Genomic DNA, 21,306 nt, shown 5'->3' with positions numbered 1-21,306 from the left:
TCTCTCTCTGTCCCTGTCTCTGCCTCTCTCTCTTCCCCTTCCTTCCTTTCCCCTCCCTTCCTTCCTCTCTGTCTCTTTCTCCCTCCCTCCCTCCATTTCTTTCTTTCTTTCTTTCTTCCTTCTTTCTATCTCTTTCTCTTTCCTCCTCTTTCTTTCTTTCTTTCTTTCTTTCTTCTTCCTCCTTCCTCCTCCGTGGTGGGTCAGAAAAACTATGATTGTGCTAATCATAATAAGACTGCACTTTAAAAGACTGTTGCATTGGGTCAAAGAAGGAGGTGAAAATGACCCTTCAGCAAAAAATGAGTCAATAAAGTAGAAAATCAGGAATTAAAATTGCTGTGTCTTCATAGGTCCATATTCAAAATGCCACCCTGGCCGGCGGTGTGGCTGTAGGAACATCTGCTGAAATGATGCTCACCCCATATGGTGCCCTTATTGTGGGCTTCCTCTGTGGCATTGTGACGACTATCGGATACGTCTACATCACAGTAAGTGAATGCATCCAAGCTTTTCCGAGCATTGATGGCAGGACCCAGTAGCAAAAAAGTGGAAATGTTACTTCTTTACACTACAATATATTGTGGCTGTTTCCTCTTTGTAGTGCTCATGTTTTGTCCTTCCTGTTGTGAGTGGTCACAGATTCTAAGTAGGATGAACCGGGTTCGTCTTGGTAACCTAGGCCAGTATTCTGGACAGCTGAGTCAGAGAGTGAGAGTGAGGGAGAATTGGAATCTGAGAAACCTGGGGAACCACCAGAGACTGTAGAAAGCCCAATTATGATAATGTCTGAGTCAGAGGAAGAGGGGGACATTGGGGACCAGGAGCCCCTATTTGATGCCAGGGTAAGAAGGTCACGAAGCGGACAGGAATATCTTTATGGGAAAAATTCTAGAAGGTGAAAATCTCTACGGAAGAAAGTCTAGACATTGAATAGCTCTAGGAAACAGTTGACCACACCCAGACAGTATATAAGTCAGGATTTATGGGAAAAGGGGTGTGGAGAATCAACGTTTGTAATGGTGGAGGTCCCAGATCTGGGGTTCCAGAAATGATTTGCTGGCAAGCTGCTGTTATCCTTTTAAGTTCATTGTGCAGAGATGCAGCTGTCTGAGGAAAACATGAAGATTCATGAGTGTGTGTTTAAAGGACATTAGAACACTTAGGAATGATTTAATTGGATTTGGCTCCAGGCCTGCAGCTCTTATCTATTAGACAATTTGACCGGGAATGGTGCCAGCATGGAAAAAAGCCTGACCTTGTTTTGTACAAATCATTTTTAAATATAGATGTGTTTGGTTTGAATTTCTCAGACTGGGGGTTCCTTTGTTCCGATCTGATCAGGCCCAGGCAGAACACTTCCTTCCTTTCTTCTAGCCTTTTATAGATGCTAAGCTACATATCCAAGACACCTGTGGCATCCACAATCTTCATGCAATGCCAGGTTTAATTGGGGGCATCGTGGGGGCCGTCACTGCTGCCGCTGCTACTGAAGGAGTCTACGGAAAGAAAGGGTAAGGTCTTTGGGGCATCTATGTAAGGCAGGGGTGTCAAAATTGATTTCATTGAGGGCCTCATCAGGGTTGTGTTTTATGGCTGGATTTGTTTGTTTGTTTGTTTGTTTGTATGCCGCCCCTCTCTGATTAGAATGTTATGGTGGCACTAAAAAAAAGTGACTTAAGGCCAGTATTCAAGTTTGGAAGCGTTGTCGCAGTGTCCTCTTGGTTCCATGATCAAAATTTGGGCAGTTGGAAGCTTGATCTTGGTTTAACCTATTAATTACCTTTTTTATATATCGCAGATAGATGACAGGTCAGAGTAGTTGCAAACAGACTTGTAGAAGTTCATCAACTGTGGACTTGTTTCATCAATTGTGGACTTGTTTTGCAAAAGGGGATGTCATTACAGGTAGTCTTCGACTTACAACTTAACGACCATTCAAAGTTACAACAGCATTGGACAAAAGTGACTTATAACCATTTTTCCACAGTTATAACTTTTGTTATATGCCGTATTTTTTGGAGTATAAGATGCACCTTAGTTTTTGGGAAGGAACATAGGGGAGAAATTCTACCTACCAGGTATTCATCTGGTTAGCGTCCTTAGTCTGGTCAGCTTCAGCACATTACCTTATCCCCTGGTTGGGGCTTAAAAAAACCTGATTCAGAGTGAGCAGCAATTAAAAAAAGACTGCAAAGAGGGCTGGAAATACATTCATTGTAGGGAGTAGCACTTCCAAAAGCCTGCAAAGACTTAAGGCTGGAAAAAGCATTTTTCGGAGGGAGTAGCCATGAAAAAATCCTGCAAAGATTTAGGGCTGGAAATACATTCTTTGTAGGGAATAGCACTGAACAAAGCCTGCAAAGATTTAAGACTGGAAAAAGCATTCTTCAGAGGGAATAGCAATGAAAAAGCCTGCAAAGACTTAGGGCTGAAAAAAACATTATTTGGAGGGGGGAGAAAGCCTGCAAGCCGGTAAAAGAAGGAAGACCAGTAGTGCCTCATTAGGGCTGGGGGGAAAAGCTTTGAAAAAGCTACATTCAGAGTATAAGATGCACCCAAATTTTCAGCCTCATTAAGGGGGGAGAGGTGCATCTTATACCCCCCCCCCCCAAAATACGGTAACTTTTGTAGCATCCCCATAGTCATGTTATCCAAATTCAGATGCTTGTCAACTTGCTCATGTTTATGATGGTTTCAGTGTCCTGGGGGTTACATAATCCCCTTTTGTGACCTTCTGACAAGCAAACTCAATGGAGAAGCCAGATTTTACTTAACAGATGGGTTACTGACGTAAGAAATGCAGTGATTCACTTAACAACCATGGCAAGAAAGTCTGTAAAATGTGCCCAAATTCACTTAATAAATGTCTCCCTTAATAACAGAAATGCTGGGCTCAATTGCGGTTGAAACTTGAGGATGACCTGTATTGCTACAATAGACCTATCAGAAAAAATATAGACAATTATACATATATTGTCCCACCCTAGTTGAATAAACTAGGGTGGGACAATGTATAATTGCCTTTATTTTTTTCTTTATTTTCCTAATGCTCATTTTCAAATGTTCTGTCTACCTTCATTTTGTTTATAAGATTTCCTTTTTTTCCCTTTGTGCCTTTGGAATTTCTATTTTAACTTTCTCAATAAAATAAAATAAAAAATATTGGGGGTACGTTTGTGACATGTATTTCCACCAGCTACGATGTCCCAAAATGATGGTGAGGCCCATTGGTGGCCTCCCCAGAAAACTCTCACTTTGAGGCAAAGCAAGACAGATGAACGAAAAAGAACTTTGGAATAAAAAAATTGTCCTTGATCTTGTGGGAAATCCTCACTTTCTTCTCTTTCCCACTTCACTTCCTTCTCACAGGCTCATTAAGATGTTTGACTTCACCGGAGAATACCAGGATCGAACGCCGAGTATCCAAGGGGGATTCCAAGCAGCAGGCATTGCAGTATCACTAGCTATGGCTTTTGTAGGAGGAGCTATTGTAGGTAAGTTTATTATTTTATTTTTTATTTATTTTATTTGTCAAACAGTTATAGGATGGCGATTTGTACAAATAAAACATTAGATAAGTAATGGTAGAAGACAATAGGACAGGGACGGTAGGCACAGTGGTGCACTTATGCACGCCCGTTATGGACGTCTTAGAAAGGGGGAGAGGTCAATTGTAGACAATCCAAGGTTAAAGATTTTGGGGTTTGGGGAAGAAACCACAGAGTCAGGTAGTGCATTCCAGGCGTTGATCACTCTGTTGCTGAAGTCGTATTTTCTGCAGTCTAGTTTGGAGCGGTTGACATTTAGTTTAAATCTATTTCATGCTCACGTGTTGTTGCGGTTGAAGGTGAAGTAGTCTCTAACAGGTAGGACATTTTGGTATATGATTTTATGAACTATAGTTAAATCAGAACGTAGACGACGGAGTTGTAAGTTGTCTAATTTAAGAATTTCAAGTCTGGCGGAGAAAGGTATTTTGTTCTGAGAAGAGGAGCGAAGGACTCTCGTGATGTAATATTTCTGGGCTCTCTCAATTGTGTTGATGTCAGATATGCAATGTGGGTTCCATACAGGTGAGTTGTATTCTAGGATTGGCCTGAGAAATGTTTTGTAAGCTCTTGTTAGCAGTATTTTGGTATTTGTGGGATTGTCACAAAGGAGAGGAAGTCAACTTATTTTTCCAAAGCACCAATGGGCAGGATAAAAAACAATGGATGGAAACTAACATGGAGAGAAGCAACTTAGAACTAAGAAGAATTCTCCTGACATTGAGAACAATCAATCAGTGGAACAACTTGCCTCCAGAAGTTGTGGATATTCACTGAAGGTCTTCATAGAAACATAGAAACATAGAAGACTGACGGCAGAAAAAGACCTCATGATCCATCTAGTCTGCCCTTATACTATTTTCTGTATTTTATCTTAGGATGGATATATGTTTATCCCAGGCATGTTTAAATTCAGTTACTGTGTCTGCTGGAAGTTTGTTCCAAGGATCTACTACTCTTTCAAGAAAAGATTGGGTAGTCATTTATCCAGAATTCTGTAGGCAGGGTCTCCTGCTTGAGCAGGGGTTGGGCTAGAACAGGGGTCTCCAATCTTGGGAATTTTAAGACTTGTGGACTTCAACTCCCAGAATTCCCAGCAAAGCTGGCTGAGGAATTCTGGGAGTTGAAGTCCAAAAGTCTTAAAGTTGCCAAGGTTGGAGACCTCCTAGGCTAGAAGATCTCCAAGTTCCCCACAACCCTATTATTCTATGTTCTAAGTGAAAAATCCTCAAGCAGAACAATTCTTTTTCTTAACAGTGTGCCAGCAAGAGGTGGAATCTCTATCTCTAATTTTCTAGGACTCAGCCCAGTGTCCATGTCCCTGATGTTTCCCTGCTGCCATCTTCTGGCTTGTTAGCCTTCGGTTAAAGAATAAATAAATAAATAGAAAAGTAAAACCATCTTCTCTCTGAGCTCAACTATTGTAGGCAGACATGGAAAATTTCTGCAGTTTCCTTGGAATTAATCATGGGAAGTATTTCTTTCATGTTCCCAGTTGTGCGGCTCTTTCAAAAATTTGGACATCAAACTTATTGAGTAATTTTTTCCCCAGTTCTTGTGTCTTGTTGTGTGTATCTTGGTGGATATTCTCCCCAAGTAATTTTTTTCTGTTGTAATTTGTGCCATGGTATAGAATGCTTTCTCAGCTGGAAAAGAGAGAGAGAGAGAGAGAGAGAGAGAGAAGAATTTTAAATTTAAATGCACTATAAATGAATTTAGCATTTGATTTTTCTTTCCCGAAGGTGGCATTTTGAAACTGCCCTTCTTTGGTGACCCTACAGATGAAAACTGCTTTGAAGATAATGTCTATTGGGAAGTAAGTGGATTAGACTTGGATTAATTGAATGAATCCAGATTGTAGGAGAAGCTCCCTCTGTGGAATCCGCACTAATGGTTTATTCCATGGTCCTGGAAATACTGTATTTTTCAGAGTATAAGACGCACCTTAGTTTTTGGGAAGGAAAATGGGGGGCGGGATTCTGCCTACCAGGTATTCATCTGGCTAGTCCTTAGCCTGGTCATCTTCACCACATTTGCTAGTTTAGACGTTGGGGGTAGTTGGAGCGATGCCTGTCTGTCTGTTTGTCTGTCTATCATCTATCTATCATCTATCTATCACCTATACCTATCAATCTGTCTGTCTGTATCTATTCTCTACCTATCTATCTCTATCTATCTGTCATTGAGCCATATCCAGTTGTCTGTCTGTCTTTGTCTCTGTCTGTCTGTCTGTCTATCTTCTATCTATCTATCTCACTATCTATCTCACTATCTCTCTCTCTCTTTCTATCTATTTATCTATCTATCTCACTCTATCTATCTCACTCTATCTATCTATCTATCTATCTATCTATCTATTATCTATCTATCTATCTATCTATCTTATCTATCTATCTATCCATCTATCTATCTATTATCTATCTGTCTGTCTATCTATCTATCTATCTATTATCTATCTATCTATCTATCTATCTTATCTATCTATCTATCTTCTATCTATCTATCTATCTATCTATCTATTATCTATCTATCTATCTATCTATCTATCTATCTATCTATCTATCTTATCTATCTATCTTCTATCTATCTATCTATCTATCTATCTATCTACCTACCTACCTACCTACCTATGTATCATCTACTTGTCTGTCTGTATCTACTCTCTATCTGTCTATCTCTAGATATCTGTCATCAAGCCATACCCATATGTCTGTCTGTCTCTCCATTTATCTATTTATTTATCTATTTATCAATCTGTCTGTCTGTCTGTCTCTCTCTCTTGCTCTATCTATCTCTATCTATCTATCTATCTATCTATCTATCTATCTATCTATCTATCTATCTCTATCTATCTATCTATCTATCTATCTATCTATCTATCTATCTATCTATCTATCTATCTATCTATCTATCTATCTATCATCTAATCTATCTGATATACTGTATAGCTGTCCTGCCACTAGGTGACACTGTTGCCTGCCAAAATAGCAAGCTGGTGGCTTACAGCTTCACCCAACCTACATGCCCTCCAGGCGTATTGGATTCTAACTCCCATCCCTCTCAGCCACCGAGCTGTGTGCCACAGACACCCTAGTCCAGCTATCTTGACAGTGCTGTGCCTTCAGGTGCATAAAAGCAATTGATGCAGGAAGAGGGATTATTATTATTATTTTTTAAAGCGGTGATTCTGACTCACCCCGTATTCTGCCATCCTTCCAAAGGTCCCAGGTGATGAAGAGAGCAACCTTTACTGCATGCATGACTCCAATGCTAAGCCTGTGATTAACCCTTAACCTGGGACAACAACAGACGAAGGGTAAGGCAGCCAACTCTTTTATATGCCCTCTTAATTTTTTTTAACATTACAGTACGGTGCAGAAACGATCAGGTTCTCCAAGAGCATTAATGAGCCGAGGTGATGCAGTGGGTAGAGTGCAGTACTGCAGGCCACTAAAGCTGACTGCTAGATCTGCAGGTCAGCGGTTCAAATCTCACCACCGGCTCAAGGTTGACTCAGCCTTCCATCCTTCCGAGGTGGGTAAAATGAGGACCCGGATTGTGGGGGCAATACGCTGGCTCTGTTAAAAAGGACTATTGCTAACCTGTTGTAAGCCGCCCTGAGTCTAAGGAGAAGGGCAGCATACAAAAATCAAATAAATCAAATAAAGAAATTAATTCAAATCCAAATGAAACTGATGCACAAATATCTTGCACCCCTTCTCAATAATTGAGTTTTATATGCTTGCATCAATCGCCAGTTTTTTGCTTCTCCCCATGCGCGGAAGCAAAAATACCAGTGAAAATAGCCAAAATCTTGTGTGTCCTCGTGAGATATCATCAATTTTTGCTTATTTTTGCTTCTGCACATGAACGGAAGCAAAAATATTTGCAAAAATAGCTAAAATCTCATGAGAAGCCAAATCTGCTGGGGCACGCAGTCACATGTGTCTGGACCGTGTGCGCTTATGCCAGCTGCCGAGGACCATCCAGGTAGCAAGGTAAGTGGCTGCCCAACAGTGCCAGTATTGTAGACCAGGCTGAACTGGTAGCATTTCACCCCTTTGACCATGAGAACCTCCGGCTGTGGGATTCTGGGAGTTGAAGTCCACACATCTTAATAATCCTAAAGTTGAGAATCATGGGGTTATAGAATACAAAATATTTGTCAGGTACCAAGCTGAAGGTGGGACCTATAAATAAACAATACTGTATTTCTGAGTGACACAGTTAGTAATGAGATATCTCTCTTTCTCTTGTAGGGCGATCAACCTCTGCAGTTGGAATTCCTTTTTTAAATATACAGTAGAATCGAGGAAACCGAAAAAGGGAAAAATATGAACACTCCAATGAAGATTTTTTTTTTTAAAGTGAATTCTAGCAAAAGAACTATGCAAACAAATAATAAGGAAGTTGAGAAGGGAGGGTCTCCAGATTCAGAAGCACGTTGCTAAAAGCAAAACAAGTTAGGGGAGGGGGACAACCCAAAGAAGTAATAAGCAATAAAATTCTAGAGCTTATTGATAAATAAAAAATGAGCGAGGCATTCCCCATAGAGCTCTTAAAACGAAATTGCTGAAGTTTTAGCCAAAGCATATAACTTTCTCTAAAATTGGCTGGGTTTTTTTAAGGCGTAGGGATTAGTTTTCTTTATTTTTTTAAATGATAACGAAAGAAGGCAAAGGAAGCTAAAATTTACAGCCGCCATTCTAGCTAAATTTGCGGAAAGCAAATAAAACTACAAGCCATATAGAAGAAGGAATATGGTTTCTGGCCAGGCAAGTGTAACCTCCCAAATTTTTTAGCTTTTTTAAGGAGTCAACCTGATGAATCTTTTAGCTGGATGCTTTAGCAAAACATCTTCATCGGGCAATCCAGAGTCAACCTACTAATCAAGGTAGAAGAACAATTCCTTTAATAGATGTTGCAAGACTGAGAAAGAGAGAATGAATGTAACACAAGTTTTGAGGGATGAGGGATGCCCGAAAATAAGGTCATCCACAGGATCTGTAGGGAAATGGGGGCATTTTAATAAAATAATTCTGAAACAATCTAGAGATGAACAGTGTAGAGCAGCAAAGTGGTTGAGTTTGCATATGATTCCAAATTATTCCGTAATAATCTGGCGGAAGGTGTCAACCGGCCCTTGAAGGATTCCCTGTCATTGAATGGAAGAAGCACCACTTAGGTTTTGTTACAGGTCTTGGGGTGGTTGTCCACAGCCTGAGGAATATCTTGATCCACCCAATGGGACGCTAGGCTTCATCAAATCAATTAAAGGCCTTGAGGCTGCAACCCACAACTCTGCTTTTCCTAAATCTGTAAATGTTGTAAGTAAAGGCATTTTTACAAAAAGTGAGCAACATTTCCCATGCTTTATCTTCCACAAAGAACGATCCTTAGAACATTGAATATCGGAGTTGGCCAACTCCCTGCTCAAGCAAGAGACCTTATACCATCCTTCTTCTCTTCTCTTCCTCTTTCTTTTTCTTTTCCTTTTCCTTCTTTCCTTTCTTTCTTTCTTTCATCCTTCCTCCTCCCCTCTCCTCTTCCTCTTTTTCCTTTTCTCTTTCTTTTCTTTCTTTCTTTCCTTCCTTCCTTTCTTTCCTTCATTCTTCTTCTCATCTCTTCCTCTTTCTTTTTCTTTTCTTTCCTCTTTCTTTTTTTCCTTCCTTCCTTCCTCCTTCTTGTCTTCTCTTCCCTTCTCTTCTCTTCCTCTTTCTTTTTCTTTTCTCTTTCTTTCCATTCTTTCATCCTTCCTCATCTCCTCTCCTCTTCCTCTTCCTTTTCTCTTTCTTTTCTTTCTTTCTTTCCTTCCTTCCTCCTTTCTCCCTCCCTCCCTTCCTTCCTCCTTCTTCTCTTCCCTTCTCTTCTCTTACCTTCCTCTTTCTTTTTCTTTTCTCTTTCTTTTCTTTCTTTCTTTCCTTCCTTCCTCCTTTCTCCCTCCCTCCTCCCTTCCTCCTTCTTCTCTTCCCTTCTCTTCTCTTACCTTCCTCTTTCTTTTCTCTTTCTTTCCTTTCTTTCATCCTTCCTCATCTCCTCTCCTCTTCCTCTTCCTTTTTCTTTTCTCTTTCTTTTCTTTCTTTCTTTCCTTCCTTCCTCCTTTCTCCCTCCCTCCTCCCTCCCTCCCTCCTTCTTCTCTTCTCTTCTCTTCCCCTTTCTTTTTTTTTCTCTTTCTTTCCTTTCTTTCTTTCATCCATCCTCATCTCCTCTTCCTCTTTCTTTTTTTCTTTTCTCTTTCTTTTCTTCCTTCCTTCCCTCCCTTCTTTCTTTCTGTCTGTCTTTCTTTCTTTCTTTCGTTCGGAGGGGCTGCTCTCCATGGTGCCTGCTTATATTCTCACACCCAAGGAACGAATTGGACGTAAGCCATGTGTGTGCCCTTGGGATACAACACCCTCATTTTCTATGCTGGAGAAAGAGGGGCCCATGCACAAACACACACACACACCCGCCCCAAACCTGTCTCCCTTTATCACATGTTCCTGGAATTTGTCAGCAGCTGCCAGCAGCAGCATCTTAATTAACTGTCGGCAAAGATGGAAGCACATGGGACACAGTTCTAATTGGACTGTTGGCATTGTGGGGATGGGGAGGGAGTGGAAAGCAACAAAGGCATAGGCTCCAGAGCTGGGGGTGCCCCCTCTGTGTGCCATGGGGAGGTGGGATGAAGGAGATCCATCTGTCAAGATAAGTGAGGATTTGGCTTGGCTTGATCCGCCATCACTTTGATTTAAAGAAGGAGGGAGGAAAGAGAGCGAGAGAGAGAGAGAGAACACTGGAACAATGACCAGAAGTCTTGGTCAACAGCTATTATTTTTTCTCCCAGGTTCTTTGTCAAGGGTGGGGCAGAAATGGTGGTAGAGGGTAGAACAGTGATGGCGAACCTTTTTTTCCTCGGGTGCCAAAAGAGCGTGGGCGCATGCTATTACACATGTCTGTGTGCCCACATCCATAATTCAATGCCTGGGGAGGTGAAAACACTTTCCCCTGGCCCCCAGAGGCCCTCTGGAGGCCAGGAATGGCCTGGTGGGCCCAACAGGCTCATGTTTAGCCCTCCCCAGGCTCCATAGGCTTCCCTGGAGTTGGGGGAGAGTAAAAATGCCCTCCCACATCCCCCCAGAGGCTCTCTGGAAGCAAAAAATGCCCTCCAGAGCTTCTGTATGAGCCAAAAATCAGCTGGCCAGCACACTCATGCACGTTGCAGCTGAGCTAGGGCAACAGCTCATATCCCAGCAGATATGGTTCACCATCACTGGGGTAGAAAAATTGGTGGCTGAAAGATTCATCAGTTCTTGGTTGCGTCTTGCTTTGGTAACTGTTTTGGAACATGTAGGACTCTCCCCCCATATCTCTTTGTCTCTCTCCCTCTCTCTCTCTTTCTCTGATAGCTAGATGAGAGCTAGATAGATAGATAGACAAATATCTCTCTTCAGCAATGATAGATAGATAGATAGATGATAGATGGATAGATAGATAGATAGATAGATAGATAGATAGATGATAGATAGATGGATGGATGGATGGATGGATGGATAGATAGATAGATAGATAGATAGATAGATAGATAGATAGATGAGACAAGTCTTCGGAGAGGGGCGGCATACAAATCTATTAAATTATTATTATTATTATTATTAATATTATTATTATTATTAATATTATTATTATTATTAATATTATTATTATTATTATGATAGACAGATAGACAGACAGATAGATGATAGGCAGACAAACAGACAGACAGACAGACATAGATTGATTGATGATAGACAGATAGATGATAGATAGATAGATAGATAGATAGATAGATGGATGGATGGATGGATGGATGGATGGATGGATGGATGGATGGATGATTGAGTTATCAAGGACATGCAGAGAGGAAAACGTGGGATTCCAGGAGATGTCCAGGAGATAAGAGCAATTATTCATCTGAGTCAACCTTGAGCTGGTGGTGAGATTAGAACTGCTGAACTAGAGCTAGCAGTTAGCTGAAGTAGCCTGCAGTGCTGTACTCTAACCACTGAGCCACCCCAGCTCTATCTCCAGAGTCAGAGCACCCACAACTTCTGGAGGCAAGTCGTTCCACTGATTACTTGTTCTAGCAATCAGGAATTTTCTCATTAGTTCTAGACTGGTCCTCTCCTTGATTAGTTTCCATCCATTGTTTTCTCATCCATCCTTTAGGGGCTTTGGAGAATAGCTTCCCCTTCTTCCTTATGGCAGCCCCTGAGATACTGGAAGACTGCTATCATGTCACCCCCTAGTCGTTATTTTCATTAAACTAGACATGCCCAATTCCTGCAGCCATTCTTCATATTTTATTTATTTATTTAATTTGTTTGTTTGTTTTGTCAAGTATGTATTGGTGGTATAAAAAGATATAATAATATTTATATACATGATACTGGTAAAAAAGAAACACTAGGACAGGATAGAAGGCACTCTTATGCTATGCTTAGGTAGTGTTTGAGGCAACGTAGTTCTAAGCTTTCTAAACCTAGGATTGTAAGTCTAATTACGTAGGGTATTCTGTTGCAAGTGGAGGAATGGAGGGCTCTTCTAGTAAAGTATCTCTGGACATTTTCTAGTGTGTTTATGTCCAAAACGCGGTGTGGGTTCCAGACAGCTGAGCTGTATTCAAGAATGGGTCTGGTTAGTAGTGTGAGATTACCGGAGCAGAAGCTACCTAAGATTAGGTTAACAACTCTTGAAGCCTTTTTGGCGATGTTGTTGCAGTGGACTTTGGCACTTAAGTCATTTGATATGAGTATTCCAAGGTGTTTAATGGTTGTCTGTAAGGTCTTGCTTATTCAGGTTGTATTTGGTATTCTGATTTTGATTTTCATATGATTATGTGCCCTGCATAGGCCAGATTTGCTTTGTAAGCATCCTGGAAGGTAGGGTTGCATGTACTCTACATCCGGAAGCCAAGGCCATTCCTATGGACACATCAGCCGCCATACCTATCACCATGCTGTGTGCATGTTTGCCAATCTCTATGCTTATGTGAAGGGATTTTCTGAAAGAACTCTAGGGGGAAAAATTGTAATCAGATTAATGCAGCCAATCCGTTTGAACTCTTGAAAAGGACATACGGTTTCTAATCAACGCCTAGCTCCAATGTCCAAGTAAACCAGTAGGGGTCAAGGCCTGCTTCCCCCCCATTCTCTGTCCCTTGTAATTATGTCAGTTTACTAGGCAAATTGTCTGCTTGAGTGGACGCTGGGGTACGTCCATTCTTCTCTCAGCCGGCCTTATTCATGTGGTAATGGAAGAAAAACATGGCCAACTAAGTTCTGGGAATGTGGCTGGTCTTTGGAGATGCGGTGATGTGGCTTTGCTGCAAAAACACCACTGGAGGAATTGTGAGGGTTGGGTTTCCCCCATCCCACCTTCTTTTTTATCTATTTGCTTGGATTTCTAGGCTGCCTTTCTCCAGGGGACTCAGCTTACAAGATAAAGTCAATACACAAAATACAAAATTTAAGAAACCCAAACATAAAATCTAGATCCGAAACCAACAAACAATTAAATCCATTCAACACAATGCAAGAGCACATAATAGATACAAACTAAACTCCTGTTCAGTTTGGGGATTTTTCAGATTCTGATTCAGAAAGTGGTTATGAATTAGTGGCAAGGCCTGATTTAGAGGCAGAAGAAGGAGGAGACCAACCACAGGACATTTCTATGGGTTCAGATGATAGATGGGTAAATCCTTATTTCAGACGCTTGCAGAGGCGAAGAGAGCGAGGGTCAGGGAAGAAATATTAAGGAGAGGAATGGGTTAATTAATTAAGTAATTAATTCATCACATCCAGGTGTCAGCGGAAGAGAAGAGTTGAGTCATCAATCTGCCATTAAGAAATATGGAGGGTTTTTCAAGCAGCCCCGAATGAGAACTATGCCTTGGGTGCTTTTAATTGCAGTTTTTATGACTCTGGGCTAACTCTGACTAGCCATAAATCTTAGAATGACTTGTGGAATGTTTTAATGATTTTGATGTTGCCTTGTATACCAAAGTTTAAGATAAGAGATTAGCGCTGCGTGCCAAGATGATTCAGTGTGGAACAAAGGAAAGAAAAATAAAGATGATGTGGTGTTTTACAAATATATGCATCTAGCAATCCTTTATTCCAATTATCAGTGGCCTTAGCCGGAGACCAGAACACAAACTACATGTAAATTGCTCCAAACGTGATTGCAGAAAATATGAATTCAGCAACAGATTGATCAATGCCTGGAACCCACTACCTGACTCTGTTGTTTCTTCCCCTAACCCCAAAATCTTCAGCCTTAAATTATCTACTTTTGACCTTTCCCCTTTTCTAAGAGGTCTGTAAGGGGCGTGCATAAGCGCACTATTGTGCCTACTGTAAGCATTTTAGTTATTTAGTTATTTGTAATTGTTTTTTCCAGAGGTGAACCTCTCGTAAGGTCAATATAAGTAGCAGCCTTCTACAGAGCGATACTGTAGTTTTATGTAGACTGTGGAGGTGGGGGTTTGGTTTCATCCTAGATTTAGAAAGCTTAGAACTACGTCGTCTTAAACATGACCTAAGCATAGCCCATAAAATCATCTGCTACAACATCCTTCCTGTTAATGACTACTTCAGCTTCAACCACAACAACACATGAGCACACAACAGATACAAACTTAAAGTAAACCACTGTAAACTCGACTGCACAAAATATGACTTTAGTAACCGAGTAGTTGATGCATGGAACTCACTACCAGACTCTGTAGTATCATCACCTAACCCCCAAAACTTTACCCTTAGACTATCCACAGTTGACCTCTCCCGATTCCTAAGAGGTCAGTAAGGGCGTTCATAAGTGCACCAGTGTGCCTTCCATCCCCTGTTTCTCTCTCACTAGTATCATAAATATTAAATATCATAAATATAAATATCATAAATTTATTTTATTTTGAAAATAAAAAATATTAAATATGATAAATGCATATAAATATTATTATATCTTTGTATATCACCAATACGTACTTGACAAAAGAAATAAACAAAAATAAAATAAATAAATAAATCAGAATGACAGAGTTGGGGAAACTGAATTCATTCACTCATCTCCACATGGTGCTAGCACTTGTGGCAGATTTCTCTGGTGTTATTTGGAATGCTGACAGCTTGTCTGTTTGAGAGGGACAGAATTGTCTTACACCAATATTTCTCAACCTTGGGAAATTTAAGATGAATGGCCTTTCATTCTCAGAATTCCTCAGCCAGCTTGCAAACAATGAGACAACTCCATCATGTGCTGTCCATGGTCCTGTTTGACAACTGTTTGAACTTGTGAGTGGCAGGAATGGTACTGGAGTAACATTTAGTATAGTTTGGAAGAATAGAATAGAATAGAATAGAATTCTTTATTGGCCAAGTATGATTGGACACACAAGGAATTGGTCTGATGCTCTCAGTGCACATAAAAGAAAAGAGACATTTGTCAAGAATCATGAGGTACAACACTTAATTATTGTCATAGAGGTCAAATGAGCAATGAGGAAACAATCAATATTAATAAAAATCTTGAGGTTACAAGCAACACCTTACAGTCATACAGTCATAAGTGGAAGGAAATGGGTGATTGGAATGGTGAGAAAAACTAGTAGTAATAGTAGTGCAGACTTAGTAAAAAGTTTGACAGTGTTGAGGGAATTATTTGTTTAGCAGAGTGAGAGCATTTGGGAAAAAACTGTTCTTGTGTCTAGTTGTCTTGGTGTGCAGTGCTCTGTAGCGACGTTTTGAGGGTAGCAGTTGAAACAGTTTGTGTCCAGGATGTGAGGGGTCAGTAAGTATTTTCACAGCCCTCTTTTTGACTTGCACAGTATGTCACCTTTAGTGGCCTGAGCATTAATAGCATGGTTCTTCACTTGTTTACTTCAGGCTCTGATCACAAACATATCAAACACAGCTCTTTGCTTGAGAAAATCATAAAAAATATTTTTTTCCAGTTACTAATATTCTTTCAGAAGGGATGCGATGTCTCAGTGGCTAAGACGCTAAGGTTGTCAATCAGAAAGGTTAGCAGTTCGGCTGTTCAAATTCCTAGCACCATGTAATGGGGTGAGCTCCTATTACTTGTCCCAGCTTCTGCCAACCTAGCAGTTTGAAAGCATGTAAAAATGCAAGTAGAAGAATAGGGACCACCTTTGGTGGGAAGGTAACAACGTTGCGTGCACCTTAGTCATGCCGGCCTCATGACCATGGAATTGTCATCAGGCAGCACTGGCTCTTTGGCTTAGAAATGTACATGAGCACCGCCCCCTAGAGTCAGGAACGACTAGCATATATGTGCAAGGGGAACCTTTACCTTTACTCTTTTTAGCCTGTTGTTATTGTTTTTGTTGTTGTTGTTGTTAATAATAATAATAATAATAATAATAATAATAATAATTAGACTTGTATGCCGCCCCTCTCCGAAGACTCAGGGTGGCTCACATGGTTCCACTCATGGTTGTCTCTAAAGCGCTTTTTCAAAAGCCAACTGGATTTTCTTTGTTTTTCCTTGAAGACGTTTTGCTTCTCACCCAGGAAGCTTCTTCAGTTCTGACTGAAGAACCGAGGATGCTCCTTGGATGAGAAGCGAAACATCTTCAAGGAAAAACAAAAGAAGGAAAATAACTTGAAGGATGAACAATTAACTTTTGGGACAACCATGACCTGATATCAAGACTGAGAATGCCTGTAGATGTTCCACCCAGGGGTTTTCTTTCAGCTCGAAAGTAAAACTGCTATCATAGACTGCAACTTCAAGAGACATTTCAGTGTCCCTGCTATTCAGCTGAGTTGAGAAATACACCTATTGGGCAATTTTCCATATGAATTGTAGATTCAACTCTCAACAAGGCCATAAGAATTCACGAGACATCCTTCTCTATGACTGGATTTACATACTATTAAATATTAGATACCCTAAGTATGGAGATTTAAATCCCTAAACAAACAAGCAAATGTGCATTTTCTGTTTTATTCCACCACCACCACCCCAAGATCCTAGAAATTCCTCTTAGCCTTGTGCACAGTTACATGCATTTTTTTTTTTCAAAATTAACAGCTTATGGATTCCTACATATCCTCTTCTGTGTAGAGACAAGCTTGTGAAAAGCTAACGGAGGGTTAGAAAAACCTACACATTTATTTGCAAGACCAGGTTGTTTTCCATTGGATTGCAGCTGTGAGAGCAATCATGGGCTTCCCCAGGTATGCCCATGTTACACCAACACTCCGCAGTCTGCATTGGTTGCCAACGAGTTTCCGGTCACAATTCAAAGTGTTGGTTATGACCTATAAAGCCCTTCATGGCATCGGACCAGAATATCTCCGGGACCGCCTTCTGCCACACGAATCCCAGCGACCGGTTAGGTCCCACAGAGTTGGCCTTCTCTGAGTCCCGTTGACCCAGGGGAAGAGCCTTCTCTGTGGCGGCCCCGACCCTCTGGAACCAGCTCCCCCCAGAGATTAGGATTGCCCCCACCCTCCTTGTCTTTCGCAAACTCCTTAAAACCCACCTATGCTGACAGGCATGGGGGAATTGAGACATCTCCCCCAGGCCTATATAGTTTTATGTATGGTATGCCTGTGCTGTATGTTTTTTAAATACTGTAATGGGTTTTTAGATATTTTTAAAATATCTTTGTACATTGTTTTATTATTGTCATGTGCTGCCCCGAATCTGCGGCATACAAATCTAATAAATGAATGAATGAATGAATGAATGAATGAATGAATAAACAAACAAACAAACAAACAAACAAACAAACAAATAAATAAATAAATAAATTTCTTCATGGTCAAATCTGTATTCAGAATAAGGCAGAGCCAGTGCTGTGATTTAGAAAGGATGCTGCTGTTAGTGCACTCTAAAATCACACTGGCCATTTTTGCAGCTGCATCCCATCTTAAATTTTGTCACCAGCTGCCCTGAGCATCTCTGCATAAAACGGGATCTAGAATGTATTTACTGTCTTTTTTTGGCGGAATCTAATCAGTTTGCTTCTCCTGTAGTTCTTAAGGTCAATAGGGGCAAAATGACCTAGATGCAAAAGACCACTGTTGTTCTGCCGGCGTGTCCCAACCGCCCGTAATTACAGGGTAATTAGTCTAGAAAGACACACACCACACGATAGAAGCAAAACCAAAAGTCTTTATCAACAGAAAAACAGAAACAGCTCCCTTTTTAAATGTCAAAGGGATTTTCTGGTACACACAAGGCACAGGTTAAATGCAATCCAATTTCTTACCCAATAACTGGGAAATTGAGTCCAATTCTAAAGTCCACAGACAGTCTTGAACAGGGAAACAGCAAAAACCACGATCTTGACAAAACTACGAATCAGATAAACTGCCACAAGGCTAAACCAGCACGCTGCTCTTTTTATCTGTAGCATTAATTACAGCAGCCCCACCCAACCACAGGTGGTCTCACGTATCTTCTGTAATAATCCTTCAGTTGTTCTCTCCTATGCATCACTCTACGCATGCGTGGGTCTGTCATAAGTTTCTGTTCAGAATCCAGGGATGATAAGGATGATTGATCTCCTCCTGGGCTGTCTGCCAAACTCCCCCCTTCCCTGCTACCCATGCTTCCTTCGTCAGAGGAGCCTTCGTCAGGAGATTCTATCGGGAGCAAAACAGACCTGTGGCATGTGGATGTCTCCCCCACCTCCACCTCCACATTCCTTGGGGCAGGAGCTGGTCCAGAGCCAACCACAACAACTGTCTGTATTCAAGAGTGCCTTGTTTGTACAAGAAATCCCTTTGAAGTTTAAAAGGGAGTTTTGCTTCTTTTTTGTTTGGATAAAGAACATTTAATTGCATTCTCTCATGTGTGTGTCTGCTTGGCTAAATTTCCCTTTAATTGAAGGCATGGGGCATACGCCAGCTGAACAGCGTCCAGCATCTTTTCTTTGTCTAACTTTTTAAAAAATTTGATTGGCTCACATGACACAGATGTAGTTATGGATGCTCACGTGATACCCTCACTGGGACTTGAACCTGCAACGTTTGCCTTGTAAGGCAGAGAATTAACCTCTATGCTACAGCATCCAATCCCTTTAGCTCTGCACCAGGGAAGGGTTACATATTTTTGTGTCAAATGTCCCTGGTGTATTGAAGGAACACCACAGCTCCATTTTTTGCCTCTTGGCAATATATGGCAATCACTCAAAATATTACACGGGGCAAAACCCGAACTCAGAACAATCTACACACACACACACACACACACACACACACATATATATATATATATATTCAACAGATACATTCAACAGATATATTTTTGATATACAAAACATATATGTGTGTGTGTGTGTGTGTGTGTGTTTGTAACATATTTTGTACTGCTAATGAAAATGAAGGGAGGCTAGTATAATCGATTTTGAGCTTATTTGCTCTTGTCAGCTAGCCATACTCTTACTGGGATTTGAACCTGCAGCCTCTACCTTGTAAGACAGTGGCCTTAGCCTCTAGACTACAGGCTCTCCTCAACAACAACAACAAAAAACACACACACACACACACAGAAAGAGAGAGGGAAAGACATAGAGAGAGAGAGAGAATTTCAGAGGTGAAGGAAACAACTCATGGGGACATAAGCAGCATTTTCTCATAGATTGTGTGTGTTTGTGTGTTCTGTGACAAAATGCTGTTTATGTCCCCATGAGTTGTTTGCTTCACCTCTGCCATGCTATGCACACCCAAAGATCCTTCTCATCAGCTCATTATGTCCCAAAGTGTCAAAGGACTCAGCTGCACCCTGGGCCCCAGAAATCTGGACACGCAGACACCGAGGGGAATAAATAAGAATCGGAACATGTACCCGGCAGACGTTATTGTCTTCCGCGCCCTCTCTCCACCACCCTTCCAGACATAACATTAGGCAGACACTCTGTGAAGTTGTTTGAAAGTCTGCTGGCAGTTTTAGTGGCCACAGCGCACAGCTTAGCTATGATCTGATCAGCTTCGTATCCAAGCTGTATTCTCCCCGCTGACAAGTATTTGAAAGAGGGGTGGGACCACTTTCAGCCCGATGATGAATCTTTCACCGACAAGAATGGGCCTTTTCTTCTACACTGGGCTTTTGCCGTGTTGCTAGGCAAAGTGGCATGAGGCCCACACTTGGAGGCTGGGGCCTAGACTAGCCGGCCTCAGGTTAACAGGATCGGGAGATTCAGACCAAACAACTTGTTTTATAGGGTGCTTTGCCCTCCCTCCACTCCCCACTCTTCTCCTCCTTCAATGGCATTTGATTGGCAGATAACACCTCTCCTCAAATTCCAACCCAAATAATTGCAACTTCTTTCTGGGACCTTCTCTGAGTGGTGGAGTAGTAGAGAAAGATGCAAGGATTTGCATAAGGAGACAAGGGTGGGTCCTTTCATTTACCCTTCTTCGGCAGTCATAAAACATGCTGGCTGCTCCTTCTCAGAGCTTTGCTGGATACGGTGATAAATGTCCCACTACGAGACACCTGTTTTGTCCCAGTCCCATTCAAACAAACACGGACTTTCCCACTGCATAACAACTCAGGGTATTGTTATAGGACTTAGGGATCGGCCATAATGAGGAAGGCATAAAGCATCTCGGTGAAAACTTTTTTTCACAGAGTTTTAAATATTGCATGTTTAAAACATAGAAACATAGAAGACTGACGGCAGAAAAAGATCTCATGATTCATCTAGTCTGCCCTCATACTATATTTTGTATTTTATCTTAGGATGGATATATGTTTATCCCAGGCATGTTTCAATTCAGTTACTGTGGATTTACCAACCACGTCTGCTGGAAGTTTGTTCCAAGGATCTACTACTTTTTCAGTAAAATAATATTTTCTCATGTTGCTTTTGATCTTTCCCCCAACTAACTTCAGATTGTGTCCCCTTGTTCTTGTGTTCACTTTCCTATTAGAAACACTTCCCTCCTGAACATTGTTTAACCCTTTGATATATTTAAATGTTTCGATCATGTCCCCCCTTTTCCTTCTGTCCTCCAGACTATACAGATGGAGTTCATTAAATCTTTCCTGATATGTTTTATGCTTAAGACCTTCCACCATTCTTGTAGCCCATCTTTGGACCCATTCAATTTTGTCAATATCTTTTTGTAGGTGAGGTCTCCAGAACTGAACACAGTATTCCATATGGGGTCTCACCAGTGCTCTATATAGCGGGATCACAATCTCCCTCTTCCTGCTTGTTATACCTCTCGCTATGCAGCCAAGCATTTTGATTATACTTGATTATATCCTCTATAACCCTAATTGTGTATTATTGTGTATTGGACAAAACAAACAAACAAACAAATAAATAAATACTTGCTTTTCCTACTGCCTGACCAAAAGATGTGAAGACGGAGCTATTTCCCTAACTCTCAGGAATATTTGAAACCATAGTATGTCCCTGGAAATAACAATTAAAGAGAAGATCTTTGTTTTACGAGGGGTGGAGGGGAGGAGGAACTGCTTTGACATATGACAGCTTCTTATTTAGGGAAAAAAATAGTGATTATAATCACCATAATGAAAATGAGAATCAAATTCTTTCTCATTCTTTTTAAAGACACCAGGGTAATTTTAATGGCATAAATTAGGAGGCAGCGGGATTAGGCATGTTCGCCACCATGAGTTGACCATAATATATAAAAGGTGAAATTAAGATGTAAAATGTAAAAAAATGCACTTGGGGAAAAGTATTGCCAAAAGTATTGGCAGTTCTGTGTTAGCAAAAACTTCAGAAGAGAAG

General features: G+C 40.9%; 1 protein-coding gene across 1 annotated transcript in view; it reads left to right on the top strand.

Moving 5' to 3' along the window:
- Positions 1-8,904, top strand: part of RHCG (Rh family C glycoprotein) — a 30,681-nt gene extending 21,777 nt beyond the window's left edge. Inside the window, exons 6-11 of the mRNA XM_070762030.1 lie at positions 351-488; positions 1,375-1,511; positions 3,370-3,494; positions 5,291-5,364; positions 6,770-6,864; positions 7,808-8,904. Coding sequence (XP_070618131.1) covers positions 351-488; positions 1,375-1,511; positions 3,370-3,494; positions 5,291-5,364; positions 6,770-6,841 — 546 coding nt within the window. The 3' untranslated portion in view covers positions 6,842-6,864; positions 7,808-8,904. The remainder of the gene's footprint in view (positions 1-350; positions 489-1,374; positions 1,512-3,369; positions 3,495-5,290; positions 5,365-6,769; positions 6,865-7,807) is intronic.
- The last annotated feature ends 12,402 nt before the right edge of the window (positions 8,905-21,306 follow it).

The sequence above is a fragment of the Erythrolamprus reginae genome, chromosome 10 (genome assembly GCF_031021105.1).
Source record: "Erythrolamprus reginae isolate rEryReg1 chromosome 10, rEryReg1.hap1, whole genome shotgun sequence".
Lineage (NCBI taxonomy): Eukaryota > Metazoa > Chordata > Lepidosauria > Squamata > Dipsadidae > Erythrolamprus > Erythrolamprus reginae.
The sequence above is the reverse complement of the archived record's forward strand: the minus strand, read 5'-3'. Positions and strand labels throughout refer to the sequence as shown.